General features: G+C 53.4%; 6 protein-coding genes and 1 non-coding gene across 7 annotated transcripts; all 7 read right to left on the bottom strand.

Moving 5' to 3' along the window:
• Positions 1-607: 607 nt before the first annotated feature.
• Positions 608-5,651, bottom strand: PFF1 (Pff1p). Its single transcript, XM_076640452.1, has 23 exons — positions 5,345-5,651; positions 5,057-5,148; positions 4,877-4,959; positions 4,762-4,805; positions 4,597-4,619; positions 4,332-4,444; positions 4,086-4,218; positions 3,822-3,949; positions 3,667-3,731; positions 3,466-3,550; positions 3,241-3,394; positions 2,913-3,176; positions 2,785-2,819; positions 2,592-2,714; positions 2,266-2,514; positions 2,001-2,192; positions 1,892-1,922; positions 1,678-1,812; positions 1,586-1,593; positions 1,369-1,503; positions 1,242-1,284; positions 1,020-1,145; positions 608-916 (listed from the first exon to the last, which is right to left on the bottom strand). Exons 1-23 carry the CDS (start codon positions 5,467-5,469, stop codon positions 738-740), a joined length of 2,565 nt encoding a protein of 854 aa, XP_076496729.1. The 5' UTR covers positions 5,470-5,651; the 3' UTR covers positions 608-737.
• A 5-nt stretch (positions 5,652-5,656) lies between these two features.
• Positions 5,657-7,709, bottom strand: BDY24DRAFT_58579 (uncharacterized protein). Its single transcript, XM_076645005.1, has 5 exons — positions 7,457-7,709; positions 7,322-7,345; positions 7,033-7,242; positions 6,865-6,912; positions 5,657-6,724 (listed from the first exon to the last, which is right to left on the bottom strand). The coding sequence occupies exons 1-5, from the start codon at positions 7,503-7,505 to the stop codon at positions 6,018-6,020; spliced, it is 1,038 nt and encodes a 345-aa protein (XP_076496728.1). The 5' UTR covers positions 7,506-7,709; the 3' UTR covers positions 5,657-6,017.
• Positions 7,645-9,011, bottom strand: BDY24DRAFT_58549 (uncharacterized protein). Its single transcript, XM_076645004.1, has 5 exons — positions 8,402-9,011; positions 8,245-8,329; positions 8,099-8,153; positions 7,919-7,990; positions 7,645-7,851 (listed from the first exon to the last, which is right to left on the bottom strand). Exons 1-5 carry the CDS (start codon positions 8,837-8,839, stop codon positions 7,785-7,787), a joined length of 717 nt encoding a protein of 238 aa, XP_076496727.1. The 5' UTR covers positions 8,840-9,011; the 3' UTR covers positions 7,645-7,784.
• A 545-nt stretch (positions 9,012-9,556) lies between these two features.
• Positions 9,557-10,997, bottom strand: BDY24DRAFT_58583 (uncharacterized protein). Its single transcript, XM_076645006.1, has 5 exons — positions 10,896-10,997; positions 10,744-10,805; positions 10,461-10,673; positions 9,717-10,371; positions 9,557-9,639 (listed from the first exon to the last, which is right to left on the bottom strand). The coding sequence occupies exons 2-4, from the start codon at positions 10,750-10,752 to the stop codon at positions 9,718-9,720; spliced, it is 876 nt and encodes a 291-aa protein (XP_076496726.1). The 5' UTR covers positions 10,753-10,805; positions 10,896-10,997; the 3' UTR covers positions 9,557-9,639; position 9,717.
• Positions 10,998-11,698: 701 nt separating this feature from the next.
• BDY24DRAFT_388919 (NuoB/complex I 20 kDa subunit family protein) lies at positions 11,699-13,377 on the bottom strand. The gene is made up of 9 exons (XM_076640451.1): positions 13,282-13,377; positions 12,975-13,178; positions 12,748-12,816; positions 12,650-12,680; positions 12,501-12,581; positions 12,225-12,295; positions 12,066-12,118; positions 11,888-11,978; positions 11,699-11,813 (listed from the first exon to the last, which is right to left on the bottom strand). Exons 1-9 carry the CDS (start codon positions 13,319-13,321, stop codon positions 11,749-11,751), a joined length of 705 nt encoding a protein of 234 aa, XP_076496725.1. The 5' UTR covers positions 13,322-13,377; the 3' UTR covers positions 11,699-11,748.
• Positions 13,378-15,367: 1,990 nt separating this feature from the next.
• On the bottom strand, positions 15,368-15,452 carry BDY24DRAFT_t53. Its single transcript has one exon. It is a non-coding gene; the product is annotated as a tRNA-Pro (tRNA).
• A 1,746-nt stretch (positions 15,453-17,198) lies between these two features.
• On the bottom strand, positions 17,199-21,648 carry BDY24DRAFT_388916 (uncharacterized protein). Its single transcript, XM_076640450.1, has 19 exons — positions 21,203-21,648; positions 20,659-20,700; positions 20,480-20,510; positions 20,271-20,395; positions 20,036-20,192; positions 19,832-19,951; positions 19,645-19,767; positions 19,442-19,568; positions 19,234-19,367; positions 19,017-19,153; positions 18,902-18,933; positions 18,692-18,828; positions 18,534-18,612; positions 18,353-18,414; positions 18,161-18,268; positions 17,979-18,051; positions 17,736-17,866; positions 17,656-17,666; positions 17,199-17,553 (listed from the first exon to the last, which is right to left on the bottom strand). Exons 1-19 carry the CDS (start codon positions 21,571-21,573, stop codon positions 17,343-17,345), a joined length of 2,211 nt encoding a protein of 736 aa, XP_076496724.1. The 5' UTR covers positions 21,574-21,648; the 3' UTR covers positions 17,199-17,342.
• Between the last annotated feature and the right edge of the window lie 158 nt (positions 21,649-21,806).

Genomic DNA, 21,806 nt, shown 5'->3' with positions numbered 1-21,806 from the left:
ATTCCTAACAGACTTGGAAAGAGTTAAAGGGAGAGAGACTCACGTCTTCTGATATTTTCTCAGAGAAGGCTGCAAGCATGCAAAGGCGACTTTGAAGCGCAAGAGGTCGAGGAAGGGAAGGGGGGAGCTCAAAGGCTGGAAGGAGAAGAACGACGAGGGTTCTGGTTTGAAGTGAAGGAGAGGGTAGTCCTAGAGAAGCTGGGGGTGCTTTCTGAAGAAGGGAGGGAGGGCAGGAGGGAGGAAGGGGTTGAAGGGAAGAAGGGAAGAGGGCAAGCTCGCGAAAAAAGGGACGGAATTTGACCTCCCTCGAGTCACCATCTCTCGGCGCAGCCCTATCTATCTACTTCCTCCGAGAAGAGAAAAAAAACTTGACGACCGTCAGCGAGAGTGTGAGTACTGACTCCTGTTTGCTTACTTCTCTCGTCAGTGGTCAAGATTTTGCTCGACTCTCTTCTTTCCCTCCTCTCTCGAGCTCGACGATTCAGCCCTCCCCTCGTCGCGTCCTCCTCCCGTCTCCCTCTCCCGCTCCTCTTTTCTCCTCGCAAAGATGCGCAAACCAACCTAAAACAAACAAAAACATCACTATCCTCCTATCTATGCAAGAGTCCTGTCTCCAAACCCACCGACTCTTCCTTCCTCCCAACAGCTTCCGACCCACGGGCTTGTATGACTCGCCTCTTCCTCCTCCCTCCCTCCCTCTCAACCCACCCTCCCTTCTCACCGCCCCAAACTCTTCCTCAAATCCTAATCACCCCCACCACCGTCGAAAGCATCAATGAATCGATCGCTCCCTTCTTGGTCTCCTCCAAATAAGCATCCAACGCCGCGAATCGACTCGCTCCAGGGACGTTCTTCCCTCGTCCGTCGCCGACCGATTTCCAGTTGCCGTTCTCGATGAGGCCGACGAAATCGACGTCTGTCGAAAACAAAGAAGGGAGCGAGAGGGGGGGGGGGTCAGAATTTGAGAAGGAGAAAGGGAGGGCAGGAGGGAGGGAGGGAGGAGGAGGAGGAGGACGCACAGATATCCTCGTTCCCTACGACCTCGAGCGAGACCTCGTAGAGTTCGAAGCCGAACTCGGAAGCTCCTTTGAACGTGTGTCGGGTGAACTCAGTGGGTGGAGGGGTGTTCTTGAAAGGCCAGGAGACTGAAGCAAGCGGGAGGAAAGGGAAAAGAAAAGAAAAAAGACGCGCGTCAGAACTCGACGAGTAGGGGAAGAAGGAGGGGACGAGAAGAGACGTACGGATCTGAGCAGAGAAAGCGATCGCTGGCCAGACGAGACCGGTCTGCGTTTCAAGACGTATCAAGCGAGGTCAGCTTCTTGAAAGAAAGGAAAAAGAGGGAGGGAAGAGGGAGAGAAGAAAACGAACATGTTCAATCTTGAGCGTCAACGACCTCACGTTGGTGAGCGCGTCGAACGAGTCCTTCACGGCGGTGATGTGGAACTCTGGCAGGACCTCGGTCTCTTCGGGGGTGCTGACGGGGAATTGGAAGGTGGTGAAGAACTGAGAGGGAGGGAGTCGAGAAAGAGAGGGAAGTCAGTCAGTCAGGTTCGAGAACGACTCGTTGAGAAGGGAGGGAGCTCACGTTTCCGACTACAGGTAAAGAGAGATGCGTGAAGAAGAGGACGGTCAGCGAAAGGAAGAGATGAGTAGGAGGAAGGCGAGCTTGACGCTCACCAGGGTACAAACTTGACCAGGAAGGATTCGACGAGTTGATGGGCACGAATCGAGCGGGAGTGAGCGAGTCGACTTCGAAGAGGGTGTGGATCTCATCAACGATTTGGCTGACTCCTGGGGCTGAGTCCATAGCGGCTGTAGAACGAAGGATACGAAGCGTTCGAGTCAGCGAAAGAAGCGGAGAAGCAAAACAAAAGGGAGAGTCGGGGCTCACCTGCGTGGAAGACGAAGTCGCCGGAGGTCGTCTAGAAATCGAATCGAACAAAGAACGAGACAAGGGTCAGCATCCCGCAAGACCAGCGTTCGTATACGATGAAACTCACGTTGAACTCATGCTCGAAGAACAACCTCCTAGGGTGCTCATCGTCGTAAGGGTTGACGAAACAGAACACGACCATCGTTCCAATCGTCGTCGCCAGGAGGCAAAGGATCGCCTTCCTCTTGAACGACTTTCCGAACCGATGGAAGAAAGGGATGGAAGTAGGGACGAAGAGGATCGTGAGGATACCGACGAGCTACGAGCGTCAAGCATGGAAGGTCAGCTTTCGAGTGAAAAGAGATCGAGCGACGGAGAAGTCGAACACTCACATTAGCAACAATCAACTCGGCAGGAGCCTCCTCCCCGATCCTTCCCGTCAGAGGGATGAAAATCATCAAAGCCGACGTAGCCGCCTCCACTCCCAGAACGGTAGGAACCGAGCATCCGATGATGTACGAGAGGAAGGAAACCTCCCCCTTGTTTTGGAAGCGACCTCGGACCAAACTGACGAGCTCGTTGAATCCGAGAGAGACGACTCCCCAGGCGGTGAGGAAGGCGAACAGGCAGCCGGATCGGATCTGAGAAAGGAACGGAGCGAAAGAAGTCAGGTCGGACGCGACTGGACGAGAGACGGGAAGACGACGAGCGGACGAACCTCGAAGTACTGAGCGAGAGCCATGAAGGTAGCGTGGAGGACGAGCTGAGCGGATTGGGTGGCGTGCTCGAGGTAGGGTTCGTCGAGGGGGGAGACGAGTTTGGAGAGGAGGAATTGAACGGTCTGGTTTGAACGAGACGACGGAAATCAGAGACGCGTCTCAAAGGGAATGATCTCGAAGGAAACGACTCACCCAAGCTCCGAGGAAAGCAGGAGGAGAGTAGAGAGCTTTCGTAAACCAACCAACCAACCAAAACGCGAGACTATCAGCCATCCGAGCGAAAGCTCGGAGAAAGAAAACCAACTCGAAACCCAACTCACCCAGCGCCAAAAACTCATGCGAGAACCAGCTCATCGACCTATCCAGCACCTTGGACATCACCAGCGCCACCACGTTCACCCCCACGAGCGCTCCCACGACCGATCCAACCGTCCCAGCGAGGGCAACGACGTAGGACTTCCAGTGGATCCAAGCGGTTCGGTTGACGAGGAGGAGGATGACCATCGAACCGAGACCTCGAGCGATTCGACCGGCTGCTTCGAGCTCGTACATGACGAAGATTTTGTCGAAGAAGGAGAAGTAGACTGTTGAGAAGGAATGGGGGGTTAGTGGGAGGAAGAGCGGGGGGGGAGGGGAAAGAGGACGAACCGAGAGTCTGCTTCTTCGTTCCCTTCTTCTCGATGTTAGGCAGGGCAGATCCAGGAGAGGTGAGCGAGTCCACGAGGGACAGAACGTTGGCTCCGAAATGCTGAGTAGATCCAATTTGGATGTTCTTGACGAGATCTTTGGTGGTGTGGTAGTACTGCACGAAAAGACAAACCCGAGTCAGTTCGAACGAGACGCGTCGAAAGAGGAAGCGAAGCTGAAACTCACCCAAGAGTGCCCAACAACAGCCATATCCAATCCCACCACGTCTAGGTACGTCTCAAAGACTCCAAAGTCGGTGTCGGATCCCATGCTGAAGTTTGAATGACGACGAGAGAGAGAGTCAGCGGGCGAAGAAGGAACAAGAAAGGGACGACCTCTCTCCCTCTCTTCCGCTCCCTCTTCTCTCTCTCACAAATCGTGACTCACATCCCACTAGCAAACACATCAGCAGCCAGTACTGTTCCATGAGGGTAAGGGACCTTCGAGTAAGCCTGCGGACCCACGAGACGAGACGAGACGAACGAAAACTCGGTCAGCCCAAACGCGTCGAACGATTGAAAGAAGGAAGGACGAGAACGAACCTCCACCAGTTCACTCGACGTAGCCTGGAAGAGCATCTCCTGACCTGTCGTTCCAGCAGCTTCGAGGTTGATGACCGCTTTGACGGTAGGAGCCGTTTCGTGCTGGGTTGAGTAGAGTTGGGAAGCGTCTGGACGCGTCGAGGCGAAGCAAGAAGGGAGGGAGAGTCAGCTTGTTGTTCGATTGTTTTCCAGCCAGATCAACCTGGGAAGGATTGATAGGTTGTTTCGATGGGTCGCTGTGAGAGCGAAAGAAGAAAGACTCACCCTGGAAGCACTCCTCCGCATCATTGAACAAAAAAATCACCGCGTTCTCAAACCCCTCCTTCCTAGCAATCTTGACCCTCAGGATCTCCAGCATGATCCCTACTCCGATAGCGTCGTCTGCGGCTCCAGGTCCCTGATCCCACCGCGAAAACGAGACGAAAACAACAATCAGTTCGAGCTCGTCTCGCTGCTCTCTCTCTCTCCCTCCTTCCTTCCTTTCGAACCGTCGAAGACGAACGGACTGACCGTAAGTTGTGAATCAATATGAGCATTAAGCAGCAAAGCCGACTCCTTGGCTTCTCGAGTTCCGTTGGAGATACGCATGATGATGTTGGAGAGACCGGTGAAGGTTTTGAGGACTGGAAGCGCGGAAAGCGAAGCGCGAAGGGAGGGAGGGCAAGGGAGGGTCAGTCAGCCCTCGAGCTTTTTCCGAGCTCACGCACCAAGCTCAGGACACTCTTCCTCGTGAGAGAGGAGGTGAGGGATATATATACAAAAGAGACGAGCTTACCATCGTGATCTAAAATGGCGAATCTACAACCCGGACGACGAACACCAACCAAAAACAAAACAAATCAGCTCGGCTTACCATCGCCTCGAAGCTCAACCCTTTCCCTCCTTCCCTCGCTTCCCCCCTTCTTTCTCTCGTCCCAAACACCACACCACACACACTCACTTATGAGACCCGTCCCCCTGCTGCCACCAAACTTCGCATTCCATCTTCCGCACCCAGACCCCAATTTTCAATCAGCTCTCTCGCTTGAATCCCTCTCGACCTCGAGCTCACTCACCCCTTCTACTCCCTCGCACTCCCTCTGCAACCCCTGCACCACCCCGTACACGTAATCTCGTCCTGCTGCGTGCTCTTTAGTTCCTATATATGTTATAAAACGAGCGAGAAAGAACGAGGAGTGGGTAAGCGAGCGAGCTTGAGCTGAGCTCTAAGGGGGAAGGAAGGCAAACAAACGCACCGACGATCCTAAACCCACAATCCTCCAACGCTTGGACGTGACCCAACGCTAAGCGTTCAGAGAACTGAGGAGCTCCTGTTTCTTTGTTGAACCTTCGTTTCAAAACGAACCCAAAACCCATTAACGATAAAAGGGAGGAGTCAGCCAACTCCGTTTTCTCGCTTCCCCTCCTCCCCGTTTTGTTGAGCTCGCTTCCTTCTTTTGTTTTCCCTCCCTCTCTTTCTACCCTCCTTGAAAGATCCTTTAACACACAAACACCCCCAAAGGTTCAAAACACGTTTTACTAACCCTTCCCAAACAGGTTCCGGAAGTTGGTAATGAACTTTTCCGGAGAAGTAGGCGACGAGGGAGAAAATGGGGACGAGGAGGAGGAGGGAGGTGAAAGGAGGGAGGGACGTCGGTCGTTTCGACATCGTGTTGTGTCGCACAAGCGAAGCGAATAGAATAGAGAACGAGCCGAGAGGGAGTTGAGGAGGAGGGAAGGCCGGGAAGGGGACGAAAGGGCGGGATTTGGGTGGGTGTTGGAAGGGAAGGAGGAAGGAGAGGTTGTTTGGCGGGAGGGAAGGAAGGAGATTCGAGAGTTGGTCGAGTGGGCCGACTCTCTCTCTTCTTTTCTTTCTTCTTGCAGACGTCGTCAAAAAGGGTTGTTGAGTATCCAAAGTGATGATTGATAGTAAAGTTGAAAAAGAAATACAAAGATTAAAAACCGATAGACGAGACTAAGAAACTTGGAAACTAAAACACGTCGTCAACCTCGACTTCCCTCGAGCACATTTTTAGCTTGACACCCTTCCCCTCTTAGGTAAGATCATAAGCCAGCAGTTGATGCTAAAAAAACAAAGTTCCTCGATCCCCAAAACCAAATCTAGAAACCCCGTTTCCATCCTACTTCCCCGTCGTCGCCTTCCCTCGTCTCGCCCGACTCTCCCTCGAGCTCTTCCTCCTCGTAGGCGAAGGCGTATCAGCAGCGTTGGTAGCTTCCGACTCCTCCAGTTCGAGAGCTGAGGAGATAGCCTCGGAAGTGGCTGTAAGAGGCGAAGGAGGGACGTCTTCGTTCAGGGCGGAATTGGTTGGGAGGGTCGGTTGGACGAGAGGGGAGACGGCGGAGAGGAGGGATTCGTCGGGCGTGTCTGTGGAGTCGAGGTGGGCTGCGTAGTAGCGGGCGGACTGGGAGGGTGAAAGGTGAGGGAGAGGAGGAGTCAGTGGTGGAAACAGGGAGGGAAGATGTAGCCGAGGCCGGGTTGGAGAGGAGGGCTGAAAGAGGGACGACGTGGAAAGGAGCTTTCGCAACAGTTGGGTTTTGAATCCCAACTGAAGTTGATGGCTCTCCACATGTAGGCAGGAGATGCTGATCTAGACTGTAGTGCCCCAGAGCCAGCATCGACGAGCTCAACCCTCGACGAGAGCTCACTCGGGAAACCGCGAGCTCAACCCTCCCTCCCCTCCCTTCCTTTGCTCCTTCCTTCTCCAAACTGAGTCCCGATTTCCAGCCTCCAACAAGACCTAAAGCAAGTAGACTCACCTGCATAAGCATCACGCCCGTCAAAGCCACAGCGCTAACGGCATGGGAAGCAGCGAGATCCCTCAACGCCTTGACGAGCACGGGTTTCTGAGCGAGGTAGTTTGAAGGGAGGGGGTCCGGGAGGGTCTGAGGGATGAGCTTGTAGTCTGCGAAGTACGAATTGTACGATGAAGAAAGGGTTGAAGAGTCAGTGGGAGGTTAGAGATGGGAAGCGGCTTTGTCTAAGGAAGGGAGAAGGGCCAAGGGAGGGAGGGAAGGAGGGAGGGAAGGAGAGATCGAGACGCACTGGGGTTGATGTCGGTGAGATGGATCCATGCGACAGCGAGGAAGAGGACTGTGAGAAGGATGAAGAGATGGTCAGCTTTATCTTCTCGAAAACAGAAAATGCCCTCATGAACCTCCTTCCAGCGAAAGGAGAGAGAAAGAGAGAGAGAGCTCGCAAACGAGGACTCACACAAACCCGCCGAATCGAACAAGAACGCTCCAGTTCCTTCCCTCCAGCCTTTAACAGTCTTCCAAGCGAGTGCTCCAACAGCGATTCCGACCGTTGCTATCCAGACTCCGAAGACGACCGGGGGTGCTGAAACGTAGGAGGAGTAGTAGGAGAGGGAAGTGAGGAGCGCTGGTTCGGTCACGGGAGATCTCCAGAGAGTGTTGTGGTCGACTGAGAGGAGCAAGGAGAACGAGAAGGTCAGGATACGAGAAGAGAGAGAGCAGAGAGGGTGGAGGAGAGAGAGTCGAACCTATCCAGTGAGTGAAGGTGCTGCCTGGGAGAGATAAGAGAGGAGGGGGAGGGAGGGAAGGAACGGCGGAGGTCAGCGAGCTCTCTTTTTCTTTCTCCCAGCCATCAGAAGCGAAAAGGAAGAGGAAAAACTGACCTAGCAGCAAAGAGGTAGCACTGATGATTACTGTCGTCCGGAATCCCATCCTTGGAGAAGTGAAGGAGATCTAGAGGGAGATGTCGTTGGGGCAAAGAAAAGGGAGGAGCTCCCTTCGTTTCGATTTCACCTTCGAGATGCTCGTGATCGTCGACCGTCATTTCTTCCCGAGATCCGAAGAGGAAGGGAAGATTTTCTTCTCGAGGAGAGTAGTGGTCGAAGAGAGTCGTTAAGCCTGATAGATCGGTCAAAGAAAGGTAGGAAACGCAGGACCCCTCCCATCGTTAAACGTCGTCGTTGTCCGAAACGCGTCGAGCGGTCGGGTAGATCAGTCTTGGAGGACGGCCTTGAGCTTCACGCTGCCCTTCTTGGGCTCGTAGAAGCTGAGGACCTCGCTAAGATTGAGAGGGAGAGCAAAAGGTCAGTGAACGAAGCGAGTGAAGAGAGGAGAAGAAAACTCACAACTCGCCAAAGACCTCTGTGAGATCGATCTCGTCTCCTTCCTCGTCCTCGACGGAGGACGCGTTTCCGACACTGCGAGAACGAATACGAGAAGAATTAGTTTATCGTCCTCCTCGAAGGGAGAAAACTCTCGATGAAGACGAGCGAGGAAGGGGAAAGGAAAGGGAACGGACGACTCACAACGCGATCATGCCTTCGTACAGGTCTACGATCCTCACTCCTCGAGCTCTTTCAACTGTGGACCGTAGAATAGTAGAAGAAAAAATTAGAAGTCAGCATCAGCTTCGGAGCCAACGGGACAGCTCTCAGTCGGAGGAAAGACTCACTCTTCACGGTCGTCGTGCTCCTTGGAAGTCCACCGCTCGGGAATTCGACCGTAACTTGATTCGTAGGAGGGGTTGTAACGAAAGCCTGGATCGTACGAGAGTATGGTCGGCTTCTATACAGAGAAAGCGTGAGAGACGGAGGAGAAGGAGAGCTCACCTTACTGATCTTGTCGTCCTCCATCAGCCTCCTGATCTCACCATCACCGGCCCCAGATAGATAGACACCATCCAACCCTTCTCCTACGCGTCCCATGTACCATCCAATACTAGCATCCTCGTAGAAATCGTCTTCCCCGAGGTGTCGGTGGAGCTTGAGAGTGATCCCCTTCGAAGCGACGTCGTAGGCTGAAAGCACTTCAACTCCCTGACCTCGTCCAAATCCTTCCCCTCCCTTCTTGGCTCCTCCCTTCCCTCCCGAAGACGACCCTTTGAGATCTGAAAGAGTCATGGACTTGGGTTTGGAGGTGTCGTTGGGTTTGAAGGCGGAGGAGGCAGCGGGGGAGGAAGGGTTGGAGCTCGACGTTGAGCCTGAGGTTCGTTCTCGTTCTGCGACTCGAGCGAGTCGTTCTTGCTCCATTCCTTGTCGAGTGGCCATGGTCGATGTTGAAGGGGAGTATGAGAAGGAAGAGAGCGATTGGAGGAAGGGAGAAAGGAAGGGAGATGGTGGAAGTCGGAGCAGGGAACGGAGAGGGGAAGGTCAGCTTCGACCAGCCAGGAAAAGGACGGTGTCTGTTGCTGAGCCTCGTCGTCAAGGTGAAAATTGTGTCGTGCTGAGAGAAGCTCAAGTTTCTCGATTTCCCGTTTTTTCCTTCTTCCCAGGTCGATTTCAAACGTCAACAAAACCGAAATCGTTCGAAACCAAACGCAAAGCGAGACGACGCGTCGAACGACCCTCCTCCTCCTCCCGCCCATCCTTCAACCTCCACCTCCAAGACAGCCATGACGTCCACCTCCGTTACACTCCAGCCAAATCTCTACCATCTCCAACCGAGATCGAATCCGACGAGCGACTAGCGAGAGAAGAAGAGAAGAGAGGAGTCAGACGCGTCGATTCGAACGAGCAGGCCGTGGACGTCGCCACTTCTTGAGACGATCCCAGAGAGTTCAAGCGAAAGAAGGAAAGCGTACTGACTGTGAAAGGCTTGTCGTACCTGAGGGATCCGATCCTCCGTGAGAGAGAGGAAGCGAACGACCGGTGTGATCAAGAGGAGGAAGAGAAGAACGAGTAGACTCGTTGGTCGAGGAAGAAAGGGTAGAAGTAGGAATTTGTAAGTGTGAAGGTTGATTGTGGATGCTGATGTTTGGTAGGTTGGAAGTAGAGAAGGGAGTGGCGTGGAGTTGAGAGGAGCGGAGGGAGTTGGACGCGTCGAGGGGAAAGAAGGGTCCGAGGGATTTCTAGAGTAGAGAGCAGAATAAAGGGGAATCGAAGTCAGAAAAATCGTTTCGAATCGAGCCGAGAAAATTCAATTCACCTCAGGTCTCCAACTCAATAGCGAAAACGTTTCTCCATCTCTCGATGATTTCACTCGTTCGCACTGCAGCCTCGGCTTCCCTCTTCTCCTCCTCCGACTTCACAACCAGAACAATCGATCCATTCTGCATCTCTTCAAGACCAAAGAAGACTGGGTTTCTCGCTATAAGAACCATGATGGCCTCGCTGTTGGTGTATAACGACCAGAGTAGGGAAGCGACGCGAAGTCGAAGGACTCGACGGTGATCAGGGAAGGGGGGAGGAAGCCCAGCCAGATGGCGGTGACCGTTGAAGACGCAGGGGAACACTCCACTGAGATCCAAGGTTTGAATCTGAGTCCATCCGAGCGGTTGGGTCGTGTGGTTGCGGCTGAGATTGACCCAGGGAGTTTGGGGAAGAGCTCGTCCGACGATCTTGTAAGAGCATCGCGTCGGATCTAAGCGAGGGAAGAGGGAGTAATAGAGAAGCCAAAGGACTTCTTCTACTTTCGAGTAGTCCAAGCTGACTTCCAGATGCTCGAGGGGAAGAGGTCGCTGATCGTCCAGTCGGGAGAAGGAGATGGAAAGGGAGTTGGGGACGGGGGAGGAGAGGGAGGTGAAATCGACGATGAGGGTTTGGATTTGGGAGAGGGATAGGTGGGGATTGATTCGAGATGTCTTGGATGAGTTTTTTGAGAGAGGATTTGCAAGGTCAGCAATAGAGGCAAGAGAGGGAAGAGAGAAGAGGAAGAAGAGAGCGGGCTCACCTTCGTTTTCCTCCCTGCCTGAACCACCTTCCTCTCACAGAACAATCCTTCCAACTGCTTCATCGACGTCACCACCACGTCCCTGTACAGCTCCAGAGCCGTCGCTGCGAGGAAGTCGTGCGAGACTCGACCCAGGACGGCGAGAGTTGAGGGATCTGCCTGCTTGAAGACAAGGAGGAGGACGTCCCAAGGCAATCGACGACGAGGAGAGATCTGGAGGAAGAAAGAAGAGAGTGAGCAGCGAGAGAAGCAGCTCAATTAAATCTCGTGCAAGTTTCCTCACCTTGTTCATCGTGAAGAGAGCGATACTCGACGAGGGAAGGCGAAGACGAGGAGGGAGAAGGGCTGAAGGGAGGAGAGAAGGAGAGGTCAGCTCGACCGATTTCGTCCTTCAGTCTGCTCCTCCAGAGCATCCAAGCAAGTCTAAGGTCTCACCGATAGTATCCTAGGTAACGAGATCGTCCCTTGGTAGAAAAGTACGAGCTCGGTTCAGAGGTAGATCCTGATAGAAGGAGGGGAAGAAGGAGGGAGGTCAGCTCGTCGTTCGGTTTGTTGGCTCGCCTTCTTCCCGTTACCCCCGTTGATGAACTCACGATATACGTCCAAGTGAGATGGTGGCAGCGAGAGCTCCGGTGTAGTCGAATGGGTTCGAGAAGCGAAGAAGTGAGAAAAGAGACGGTGGAAGTTGGAAGCAAACTCAAAGGGAGGGAAGGAGCTTCGAGCTCGACCCTCTGCTCCCTTCCTCCCTTCCCCTCCTCTCCTTCTCCTCCTTTTCCCAAACATCTTCTCTTTCGGGCTATCCAGCGTCTTCTCCTCCACTCAAGCCCTCTCACCGCCAAGAAACCATGTCTCCTCCCCTCCGGATCCCTCTACAGGTCCTCCAAGTTACCCTTCGTGGGAGACGTAGGCTCTCACTCCACGATGTTTTCCTCCACTTCTTTCAGTTCGAAGTCGATAGCGAACGAAGCTGGGATTAGGTCGGGAGTCCTGACCGAGACTGAAACGAGACGACACGAAACGAAACAAAACGACGCATCAAAGCTGCCGACCTCCCGCCTCCCCTTCAACCTCCCCACCTCCGAGAAACCGTACAGCTCCGCCATCCAGACCCGACCAAACCTTATCCAGCTCAGATGAGCAGAGCAGGGTAGCCGTCGAGCCACAGGAAAGAAGAGATGGAAGGAGGCAGACGCGTCGATGCGAACCAGCGCTCGCCGTTTCCGTTGTTTCCAGACGAGCCCAAAAGAAGGCCATTCATACAACGAACTGAAGAAGGGGATAGATAAATCTATCGACGGTACCACTGGACGACTGCTCGAGTCCTCCGGATCTTCCTCTGAAGCTGCAGAATCCCTGGTCATCGAAACGAATCGAGATGAAGGTCAGCTTCGCCTTCTTCCTTCGAAGAAGACAGGGTGACGACGAACCGTAGAGCAACGCCTCGGCTGTTGGAGGACATCCAGGTACGTAAATGTCGACTGGGACGATCCTGTCGCATCCTCGGACGACGGAGTAAGACTGAACGAAAGAAAGCGAGAAGAGGAGTCAGCTTCGAGCCAGGTTCGAGACGCGACGAGAAGCGGGAGAAACGTGGCTCGGACGCACGTAGTGGTAGTATCCTCCTCCATTGGCACAAGAACCCATGCTGATGACCCATTCTGAATGAGGAGGGAACGAAGTATGGTCAGCGATAGATTTAACGGACGACGGGAAGTCGAGCGACGCGAAGAGGGAGAAAGGGAGAGGAGAAGAATTGAGACGTACTGGGCTCAGGCATCTGATCGTAAACTAGCCTGAGAGCTGGAGCCATTTTGTTGGTTAGAGTTCCAGCGACCTGGACGAGGAGAAGGAGAATGGGAAGGAGGTCGAGGGCTGAAGTCAGCGAAGGCAAAGGACGCGTCGACGAGAGAGACTGGGCGAAGTACGAACACTGAGATTGAGAAGAGAGGGCAGGGAAGGCGTGGAAGTAGTCAGCTTCGAGCTCTTGGTCGAAGTCCTAGAAGGCGAGAAGGACGAGAAGGACGACGACGCGAAACTCACATCATGACGTCCGACTGTCGAGGCGAAGCTCTGAACACGATTCCCAAACGATCCTGATCGTATCTCGAAGCAGCGACGTGCCTTCGACGGTGAGGAGAGTACATATCAGCCCAGCAAGTCGAAGAGGAGAGAGAAGGAGCGAGACTCACATCATCTCCACGGCACAGCAGGCGAGACCAACTTGAGAGCGAAAGAGGAACGAAGATCAGCTCGGATCGAGGAGAGGAAAGCGAATGAGGAGACTGACAAGTCATAGGCCAAAGACTACCCTGCCTTGCCCAGTTGACTACCTTGTCGACGGTCGAGAGGACGTGCTCTGTTGGGAGGGGAGGAGAGGAAGGTGCGGAGGTCACCGGTGTCAGCTTCCTTCTCTCCCTCCCTTCCTGTTCTCCTACTCAGATCGACTACAGTACGACACCACCTCTTCCTCAGACTGCTCTCACTGTGCCAGTAGCACGAAGAAGCTAGACTCACCTGCTCCGTTCTTTGGATGCATCAAGCTCTCCTGATTGGACTGTCCGTTGGCCAACTGAGTTGCGATGGGAAGCTCGAGGTCCTCCTTCGTTCGAGGTTCGTACCCAGTCTTGAGTTCACTAGCGAGAGGTGGAGGAGCTGCTTTGAACGGAATGAGAGAGGTGGAGAGAGGGCGATGGATGCATGGGAGGAGGGAGAGGGAAGCTGGGGAAGACGAGGAGGGGAAGGGAGGGGAGGAAGGGAGGAGGTCAGCTTCGTCTTCTTCTTCCACCCGAAGAAGTATAGATTGGAGAATTCGAGTACTCACCTGATGATGGTCTGAGGGAGGACCTGAGGATGACGGACATCGTTCCAAAGAGAAGAGACGAATGGAAGAAGGAGGAGATAAGATCGTGAGGGTTTGAGGGGAAGAGTGGGGAGGGGAGGCGAAAGGGAGGGGCGGGAGTGGAGGGAGGACGGACGCGTCGTGAGGGAAGGATGAGGTTGGGTTTGTTCTGTATTTTCCTTCACTACTTTCAGGTAGAGGCACTGATATACCGAAGGAGGGAGGTAAGACTCAGACAAGTTCTGCGAAAACACGTCGGGAAGAAGGTCGAGGTCGGACGACGGTCGTTTCGCTCGCTCGCTCCTCACTCCTTCTACTGTTTCGTTACCGTTCGCGAGGCGGAGTGTTTAGGGGACAGTTCCGAGATAATGAAAGTCAAAAACAGGAGAAGAGAAGGTCCAGCGCTCTGGAAGGCGTAGGGCAGATAGCCTATGTTTTTGACGTCACGCTCAGAATGCGACTCTACTCTTGCTCGGAGCCTAGCAACCACAAAACGATCATCAATAACTTCATCTACTCCCTCGCAAAGGCTACTCTCAAAACTGACTACAAGCTCCGTCCCCAGCTTCAACAGTAGCAGTCTTCTCGCCTCGACGGCTCGACGCGTCTCCGTCTCTCTCTTCCCTTCAATTTGACTTCTTTCATGCCCCTGAACGCTTTCATCTTGCTATCCCCTTCTATTCAGCTCTTTACTCTATTTTTAATCTCTTCCTTTTCCTCGTTTCTTGTTTATTTTGACTTGTTGCAGATCCGGTTTCACACGACGCGTCCTCGCTTCGAACTTCCTTTCTTGCGCTCTTGTTTCACCCTTCTTGCTAGAATCTTCCACGAAATCAGGATAACTGCTATGAAAGGCTGAGCTCTAGGTAGCGTTGATCAATCACCCTTGAGCTAAAACAGTCTCAAGCAAGTCACTTCTCAGCTTCGTTCCCTCCGCTCTTCCGACTCTCTTCTCGCTTCCCTTCTCGGGACCCGTGCTCTCATGTTCTCGTATTCTCGGCAAACCTTCTTATTGAACTCATTCACTTATCAGTCTTCTAAATCCCTTGATCAACCACTTTCTCCGTCCTCAAGAGACAGCACTGTCGTTGTCCCTTTTTCCCTTTGTTGATCCCCCTCCCCTTGTTGGAACTTCCCAACCCCCCCTCGATCAACTATACTCCTCTAGTCGTATCAAACATAAAGCCTAATCACACGCAGGAGCATATACTCCCCCGAACTAGACCTTATTGTTGTTGCTACTCGCTCAATCGACACCTGCACGACGCGTCTTTCGCAGTTTTTCTCTCAAACGGTCACCTTGGCCTCCTTTGCAAATAGAGCGTATAGAAGGATAGTTAAGTACGAGCTCTTAGAGCGCCAGAGAATCGGAAGTGAATCGGAGAGACGGCCTGTGAGTACGCGCGGGGAGGGAGATCAACGCTAGACGACGCGCGCCGCTCCCTTCTCAAGCTCAGTCCGTATTTTATCACCTTCTCGCTCAAGAGGGGGCAGGAGAGATTTAGGAGGGATATTACCGTATAAAAAGAAAGGAGACGAGGTGAGACGGAACTGAAGCTGGCTGGGGTTTGGGTTGGGACGGATCGTTCCTGTGCTGATACAGGAGATCAGGGAGGTATGCTCTGGACTTGGGCAGTCAAACAATAAGAGGAAGTTGTCGGGTTGGTCAGCTTGGGGAAGAAGCGGTTGCGGAGTGAGAGGAAAGTGCCCTGTGACGGGAGGGTTGCCTTTCTTCATTGTAGCTTTGGTTCGCTCTCTCTTTCGCTGTAAGCTCAATCCATGACTTTGACTGGAACAACTTTCACTACTCTAATCTTGAAAACTCTACGAGAATGCCATCCTCTTAGCTTGACCTCAGATCGTTACCAAAAGTATTCAAAGAGTCGACGCTCCTCACGTTCACTCCTACTCCTCCTCGCCTCTCCTCCACCTGTCATCGCCCACTCGTCTTCTCGTTCCACCATACTGAGTCTAGCAAGATCAGGAAAGTGAGAGGAAGGACTGCGACCCGAAGCTCGTCCTTTCTGAGACGCGTCCCAAAAAGCACCCGCCCACGAGTGGCAAAAAAGGCACGATCCCGGGATTGAACCGAGGACCTCAATGAAGTAAGTTATAAACCCTAACATTGCGTGATACCACTACACCAACCATGCATTTAATTATTTGATGACGACTGCTCTGGATTTTTCAGCTAGTACTTACAATGTTTTTTTTTTAAACGGTTATTCAATGGAGGGCGGCAGGCGTATACCCCGAAGAAGAGCGGTCTCGTCCAACCTCAATCCTGCTCCCACTCCTCCTTCTCCTCCTTCGAACTCTTCTTCATCCAGCTCGTCCTCCTTCCACGCAGAGGAGGATGAACCCCTCTCGTTCTACTTCCACCTTGCTCCTTCACCTACCGTGCCCCAAACCGTCCTCCTCGCCCGCATGACTTCGACTTCCTCTTCCCCTCTCACTCGACGTCAATACGCTTCCCTGCTTGCTCCATCACCATCACCAGCGCGAGACGATCCGCTCGCTTCCGTCGTAAGGGAGAGGAGGAGGAGAAGCAGCGGCGGAGGAGCGGGAGGAGCGGGAGGGATGATGAAGCTGGAGAAGGCGGAGGAGGAGCTGAGAAAAAATCCAGATCCCACCTCCGAACCCGTCCACGTTCAGACTCGACAGAAACTCGAAAAGCTAAGAGCTCAAGCCTTCTACAAGAGCCAGCAATCAGTCGGCCCCAAACGAAAACCAGCCCGACCCGACCGCTTCCCTCGCCCAAACCAACAGAGACCTCGACGCTGAGAAAAAATCCAGATCCCAACTCCGAACCCGTCCACGTTCAGACTCGCCACTGACCGATGGTTCGATATTCGATTCCCAAGCAGGCGATTTTGCAAGAAATCAACCGGCGCGTCGCGTTCAGATTCTGTCGCTTCACAAGCAGGAAAACGTCCCTCGGATTTTTTACATCCCTTGGAAATGGCGACATTACTGTGATATCCTAAATGAGCCCCATACACTATCCGGTTTTGAGTTTTGCAAGAAATCAACCCTCCTTGCACGAATTCAACCCTCCTCTCCTCCACCTCCCCGAGCTCCTTCCCTCCGACGCCCATCTTCCTCTTCCCTCCCATCCACACTTCTCAAATCTCTCCTTTTTCGTAGAGTACAACGTGAGTCTAGACATCTTCATCGCCGTATCGATTCGAGGAGGGAGTAGATTTTCAAAGGAGAGAAAGGGGAAGAAGAAAGTTGAGCTGAGCTCTGACTCCTCCTTCCTCCCTCCCCTCCCCTCCATCTAGGTCTCCCACACCCTCAAGAGGTGGCTCAAGTTCTCAGAATGGCCTCCACTTCCGCTGTAGGTCCAAGAACTCTATCGTGGGATACCAATCTTCCAGAATCTGACCCTCTTTCCCTCTCGAATCCGTTTCCAAAGCTCGCTCTTCCTCTTCCTCTCCCTCTCGACACCGATGCTCCCGCCGACTTCGTTGTCTCTCGTACGAGCAAACCAGCGCTGCTCAACAAGACCGCTTCCGCTCTCGGCAAGAACTCGGTTCCTCACCTCCTTCATCACATCAACGGATACTCAGAGGGAGGCTTTGCTGAAGGGAGTGAACGGGAGACGAGCCTCCCTCTGAGTATCCGTTGATGTGACGAAGGAGGCGAAGACCCAGTTCTTGCCGAGAGCGAAAGCGATCTTGTTGAGGAGCGCTGGTTTGATCGTAGGAGAAATGACGGAGTGAACGGGAGACGGGTCTAGTCGGATCTTCGAGAGGGAACGAGACGAGGGAGGTCTGAGGGAGAGGAGTAGGAGGTGCTGTCGTAGTTGTTTTCTCTTGCATAGTTTCTTCTTTCACTTCGCTTCGTCCCGGTCCGTGTCTCTTTGTTGTTTCGTTTCTCTTTCTCTCTCCTTGACACGTCTCGTTTGTTCTCTCTCCTTTAGCTGTCTCTCGTAGCACTTTGAAGGGTAGCCAACGCAAACAAATATATCCCAGTCGTAAGCACCGAGCCATCTAAGCCAAAATTAGACACCCAGACGCGTCCTTTGCGTCTGCCTCTCCTCACCTCAACACAACCGTGCTTCCCAAACCCCTCTCTTCCACGATCCTGACAGCCGACATCACGTCGTCCTGGAAGTAGCTCCTTCCGAGAAGGTCGACGAGCCCCGAGACCTCGAAGAGCTGCATTTGAGCAGGTCGAAGGTGAGTGAAGAAGATGTGAACGCCTCGAGCTTGGTAGGCTTCGACGATCTCGATGAAAATGGCGATGGATCTAGGTGTGGAATTGAGAGACGAAAGCAGGTTAGATACAAAGAGAAGATGGTGCGGAGGGAAAGAGGGTAGAGGGAGGGAAGGAAAGAAGAAAGCGACGCACGAGGAGTCGATCTGAACGAGAAGGGGAGAGATGCAAAGTTAATTTTGTGAAGGCGAGAAAGGGAGAAAGAAGGGACGTACGGATTCTACATCGCTCATGTGAATGACAACTACGCAAGCTTCTTCTCGACGAGGAGCTTCGGAGGGGTGAGCTTTGTTAGGGCCGTACAGCTCCAGTCTTCTCAGTCGTTCTTTGAGTTGACCGGTGTTGGCTATGAATCGATGAACAAGCAGCAGGAAAATGTGTCAGTACTCTTCTGGTTCTTCTCGAGACGACGAAGAAGAGAGCACGTCGAGAGAATCGAGAGAAAGAGATCGGCTCACCAAAGTTGAGGGACTCCCTGATTCGAATGACAAGCACTCCGGGAACGTCCTCCTCCGCTTCGGGGTTCTCGTCCTGGAAGACCGATTCAGGAAGAGGAAGGAGGTCAGCCGTCATCGTCGTCGTCTCTGAACTCCCACCGTCGCGTCGTCGCGTTCGCCTTGGACGGGAAGAAAGGCCTCACGATCGGCACCCACTCGTCCCCGAGATGACCCAAGATCTTGATCCTCGTCTGAGTAGAGTTCTGAACGACGAGAATCAACGAGAAAGCCACCGAGGCGACGAGGCCAGTCTGTTCGACGAGGAGAAGGCGAGGTCGTCGGTCAGCTTCGTCGACGGGAAGCAGTCTCGTAGAGAACGAAACAAAAAAACTTACCTCAACTCCAACGAAAAGGGTGAGAAGAAAGGTTCCAAGCATCTGAGCGAAGTCCTTGCCGGCTGTACACAGAGTCGAGGAAGAAAACACGAAGTCAGTCTTTGTTTCCTCGTGCTCTTGTCGAACGACGCGCCTCCTTCCTCCACCGACTCAACCAAGCGACCGAGAAGACGCTGCTTACCTCGAACCCTAGCGTAGAAGAGGATCTCATGAGGCACCTCGATGAGGATTCCCCAAACGACGAGAAGAACGATAGACGACTGATCAAAGAAAGAGAAACCCAGTCAGCTCGAGATGGATCTCGGACGAATAGAAGGTCGACAGAGCGAGAGAACGTACGAGAACACATTTTGGAAGGTAGAAGAGATACGGAAGCAGGAAAGCGATGGCGAAGAAGATGGATCCAGAGGTGAAGAGACCGCTCATCTGGGTTCGAGCTCCGAATTCTCCATTGAGGCGGGAACGAGTGAGAGATCCTGTGGGACGACAGTGAGAAGAAAAGGTCAGAACGGAAGCTGGAGGAATGATGGGCGGGGGGAGAGGGTGTACCGAAACCGGGGACGAGACCCGGGAAGAAGGAGCTGTGGGAGACGCGTCGAGAAAGAAGGGAAGTTAGGTCTGAATCTCGACGAGATGCGAAAAGATAGAGGCGTAGAGAACTAACCTAGCAATGTTGGCAGCACCGAGAGCCACGAGTTCACGATTCGGTGAAATCGAGTAGCCGTACTTTGAGGAGTTCTCCTTCGCAGCGACGATGCTGTCGACGAACCCGATGACGGAGATGACAGCCGAGGCAGTCAACTGGGAAAATCAAGCGAAGAGAGCAAATTCAGCTATCAGTTCCGATATAGGTGACGGAGGGAGCGAGGGTGGGTACTCACGGTTCTCGTAAAGTGTTTCAGCGTCGAAGTCTTGATCGGGAACCCAATCACGCCCAGATCTCCTCCTCCGAGGGCCTCGATCTTGCCGAGAACGAGAAGACCTTCCTTATCCCATCCGAAGCGGGAGGTCAAGACTACCGAAGTTGAGAACGAGGAGGGTTAGGGCTCCAAACGCGTGTCGAAGGAAGCGAAGAAGAGATGAACGAACAGGTCGTGACGCAAACTCCTACGAAGATCTCCGGAATAAACTTCATGAAGCCGAGTCCCTTCTTGTTCTTGAGGCTCTTCTTGGTGATCCGAGCGATGATGAGGAAGGCGAGGGTGGAGAAGGCGACCTGAATCGAACGAGAGAGGAGCGGATGAGTTCTCACGTCGTCGAGGAAAGGAACGAGAAAGAAGAGAACGACGAACCATTGCTGTCAACTTGTGAGTCTGAGAAACATGTCCCACAAGGAAGGAGAACTTTCCGAGTGTCGTTGTTGGAGGATCAGCGAGTTTGGCGAGGATGGGTCCGAGTCCGAGCATCCCGATCAACTGAGCGAGCAAGAACGAGGTCAGTCCTCGGAAGCCAAAGTAAATGACAGCGATGAGAACAAACCTGTTCGACGCAAATGACCACTCCTACAGCGGTGATGAACCCTCGAAGGAGAGCTCGAGATAAGACGACGTCGAGGAAACCGAGTCGAAAGAGACCGAGAGCGAAGGTGAGGAGACCGACCTGAAGGGAGAAAAACGCGTCGAACGGCAAGTCAGCTCTCATTCGAACGCAGGGAACTGAAGGAAATGATCAACGAAGACTCACCTGCACTCCCATCCCAGTAGCAACCTCGACTCCAATCCTAGCCTTCGCAGCGGCTCCGAGAGGGTGATGGGGATCTCGATCGACCTCTCCGATGATCTCCATGATGGTGTTTCCGACCAGTAGACTAAGAGCGGCTTCGGGTCCGATGCTCAGCTGGCTGAGGATTGCAAGAAACCAGAAGTTGAGTCGAGTCAGCGAGAGGAAGAACGGAGAGGGAAGCAGAGAAAGAACGAACCGACAAGTACCAAGAACGGCATAGATGATTCCAGGAACGGCAGCGGAGTAGAGACCTGCGATTGGAGAGAGGTGACCGAGCTGAGATGCATAGGATATTCCTTGAGGAATGAGGAGGCATGCGAGCTGAAGACGAAGGACGACGACGCGTTCGAGGTCAGCGAAGAAACGAAATTGAACAGGAATGAGGCGAGACGAAGGAAGACGGACTGTAACCCCAGCAACGAAGTCTCCAGCAAGACTGTGAAGGTGTAAAATAACGAGTTGGAGAGGTCAGAAGGAAGAGACGGGAAACGAAGATGGGAAGAAGGTTCGTGGCGAGCCGGAGGTCGAGCAGAAGTCGTTTGGTTCGAGTTTGAGGAGGAGGAGAAGAACGAGAAAGCACGTACAGCGATAAGTTATAGTCAGGTGCCCATGAGAGAACAGGGATACTGTGGAAAGGAAAGGAAATGGAGCGTTAGACTAGCGCTCTTCAGAACAGGCGAGAGCGACGAGGACGATGACGCTGTCGGCAAGAGCAAGCGAGGAAGGAGGGAGGGAGGGAAAGGTTGAACGAGAGGAGAGACGTAGGAGCTGGAGTCTATATCCCGTAGGTACCATTGAACTGTGGGCAAGGATATGGGGTTGAGCGAGCTCGAACAGTCTCGTCGGGAGAGGGGCAGAAGCTTGAAGCGACTTGACGTTCGAGCGTTGGTCCTTCTCCTTTCCAACTCTTCTTCGATAGACGGCTCTTCGCTCGAGCTCAACTTGAGACGCGAGGTGAGTCTCCGTGGGCGAAGATGTAGAGGAGAGGGTAGAGAGGCACCTCTCTTGCTCGTCGAAGGAAAGACTCTCCTTCTTCTGAACTCGCTTGCTGAGCTCGGTCCTTCCTCGTTCGACCACGCCCCTTCTGAAGCAGTTCTCGAGTCGGAATTGGACCTGATTCGAACTCACTAGTATCTACTCCTCGTCTTGAGCGTATTCAGCCTCTTCTTCGTCCTCTCTCCCCTCCCACCTTCAATCCCTCCTGACCCTGCTCCTCCCTTCCTCCTGGACGACCCTCCTCCTCCTCCACTACTGCTCGCACTCTCCGCCTCTTCGGGGACTTCGTCGTCCTCCTCGTCTCCTATAGCACTTTCAACTCCTGCTCCTCTGGGACCTCGAGATCTCGAACGAGACAGAGATCTATCGAGGTGAAGCAGGAGAGGAGATTCCTCCGTCGCAAGAGGAGAGCCGCCAGCAGCGAGGGAGGGGAGGACGGTGGAGGAAGGTGAACGAGAAGTGAAGGTGGAGCGGTATTCTCCTGGTGGTGGACTGGACGTCATGGTTTGAAAGAGGGGAAGAGAGAGGGTTGTTGGCCGTTGGGAGGAGAGAGAGAGGAAGCATCAGAGCTCGCGGGGTCAGCCGAACGAGGACGGCGTTTCAGCGAAAGATATCTTTGGATTTGAGTCCGCTCTTAGTGTATCAAGGATCGAGCGAAGAAAGTGAAACTCTCGTCCAATTGAACAAAGCGAAAACCTTTCGAAATCGAGACTCCTTGTCGTCGAATCAACCAGTG

This window comes from Mrakia frigida (genome assembly GCF_051309035.1).
Source record: "Mrakia frigida strain ATCC 22029 unplaced genomic scaffold BDY24scaffold_15, whole genome shotgun sequence".
Classification (NCBI taxonomy): domain Eukaryota; kingdom Fungi; phylum Basidiomycota; class Tremellomycetes; order Cystofilobasidiales; family Mrakiaceae; genus Mrakia; species Mrakia frigida.
Note: the sequence above shows the minus strand (reverse complement) of the source record. Positions and strands in the feature narration are given on the sequence as shown.

What these genes read in the sequence shown, in the direction of transcription:
- PFF1 (XM_076640452.1), bottom strand. Translation starts at nt 5,469, where the DNA reads ATGTCGAAACGACCGACGTCCCTCCCTCCTTTCACCTCCCTCCTCCTC. An exon ending in CCGAGTTGATTGTTGCTAAT is followed by an intron (nt 2,193 to 2,265) that starts GTGAGTGTTCGA and finishes TGACGCTCGTAG; the next exon opens with CTCGTCGGTATCCTCACGAT. An exon ending in CGACTTCGTCTTCCACGCAG is followed by an intron (nt 1,813 to 1,891) that starts GTGAGCCCCGAC and finishes TTCGTTCTACAG; the next exon opens with CCGCTATGGACTCAGCCCCA.
- BDY24DRAFT_58579 (XM_076645005.1), bottom strand. Translation starts at nt 7,505, where the DNA reads ATGGGATTCCGGACGACAGTAATCATCAGTGCTACCTCTTTGCTGCTA. An exon ending in CACCTTCACTCACTGGATAG is followed by an intron (nt 7,243 to 7,321) that starts GTTCGACTCTCT and finishes TGCTCCTCTCAG; the next exon opens with TCGACCACAACACTCTCTGG. An exon ending in GTTCGATTCGGCGGGTTTGT is followed by an intron (nt 6,913 to 7,032) that starts GTGAGTCCTCGT and finishes TCCTTCTCACAG; the next exon opens with TCCTCTTCCTCGCTGTCGCA.
- BDY24DRAFT_58549 (XM_076645004.1), bottom strand. Translation starts at nt 8,839, where the DNA reads ATGGCCACTCGACAAGGAATGGAGCAAGAACGACTCGCTCGAGTCGCA. An exon ending in GAGCACGACGACCGTGAAGA is followed by an intron (nt 8,154 to 8,244) that starts GTGAGTCTTTCC and finishes TACGGTCCACAG; the next exon opens with TTGAAAGAGCTCGAGGAGTG. An exon ending in TACGAAGGCATGATCGCGTT is followed by an intron (nt 7,991 to 8,098) that starts GTGAGTCGTCCG and finishes TCGTTCTCGCAG; the next exon opens with TGTCGGAAACGCGTCCTCCG.
- BDY24DRAFT_58583 (XM_076645006.1), bottom strand. An exon ending in AGGCAGGGAGGAAAACGAAG is followed by an intron (nt 10,372 to 10,460) that starts GTGAGCCCGCTC and finishes AACTCATCCAAG; the next exon opens with ACATCTCGAATCAATCCCCA.
- BDY24DRAFT_388919 (XM_076640451.1), bottom strand. Translation starts at nt 13,321, where the DNA reads ATGTCCGTCATCCTCAGGTCCTCCCTCAGACCATCATCAG. An exon ending in CTCCCTCAGACCATCATCAG is followed by an intron (nt 13,179 to 13,281) that starts GTGAGTACTCGA and finishes CGTCTTCCCCAG; the next exon opens with CTTCCCTCTCCCTCCTCCCA. An exon ending in GCATCCAAAGAACGGAGCAG is followed by an intron (nt 12,817 to 12,974) that starts GTGAGTCTAGCT and finishes CCCTCCCAACAG; the next exon opens with AGCACGTCCTCTCGACCGTC.
- BDY24DRAFT_388916 (XM_076640450.1), bottom strand. Translation starts at nt 21,573, where the DNA reads ATGACGTCCAGTCCACCACCAGGAGAATACCGCTCCACCTTCACTTCT. An exon ending in GCCGTTCTTGGTACTTGTCG is followed by an intron (nt 20,193 to 20,270) that starts GTTCGTTCTTTC and finishes TGCAATCCTCAG; the next exon opens with CCAGCTGAGCATCGGACCCG. An exon ending in CTCACAAGTTGACAGCAATG is followed by an intron (nt 19,569 to 19,644) that starts GTTCGTCGTTCT and finishes CGTTCGATTCAG; the next exon opens with GTCGCCTTCTCCACCCTCGC.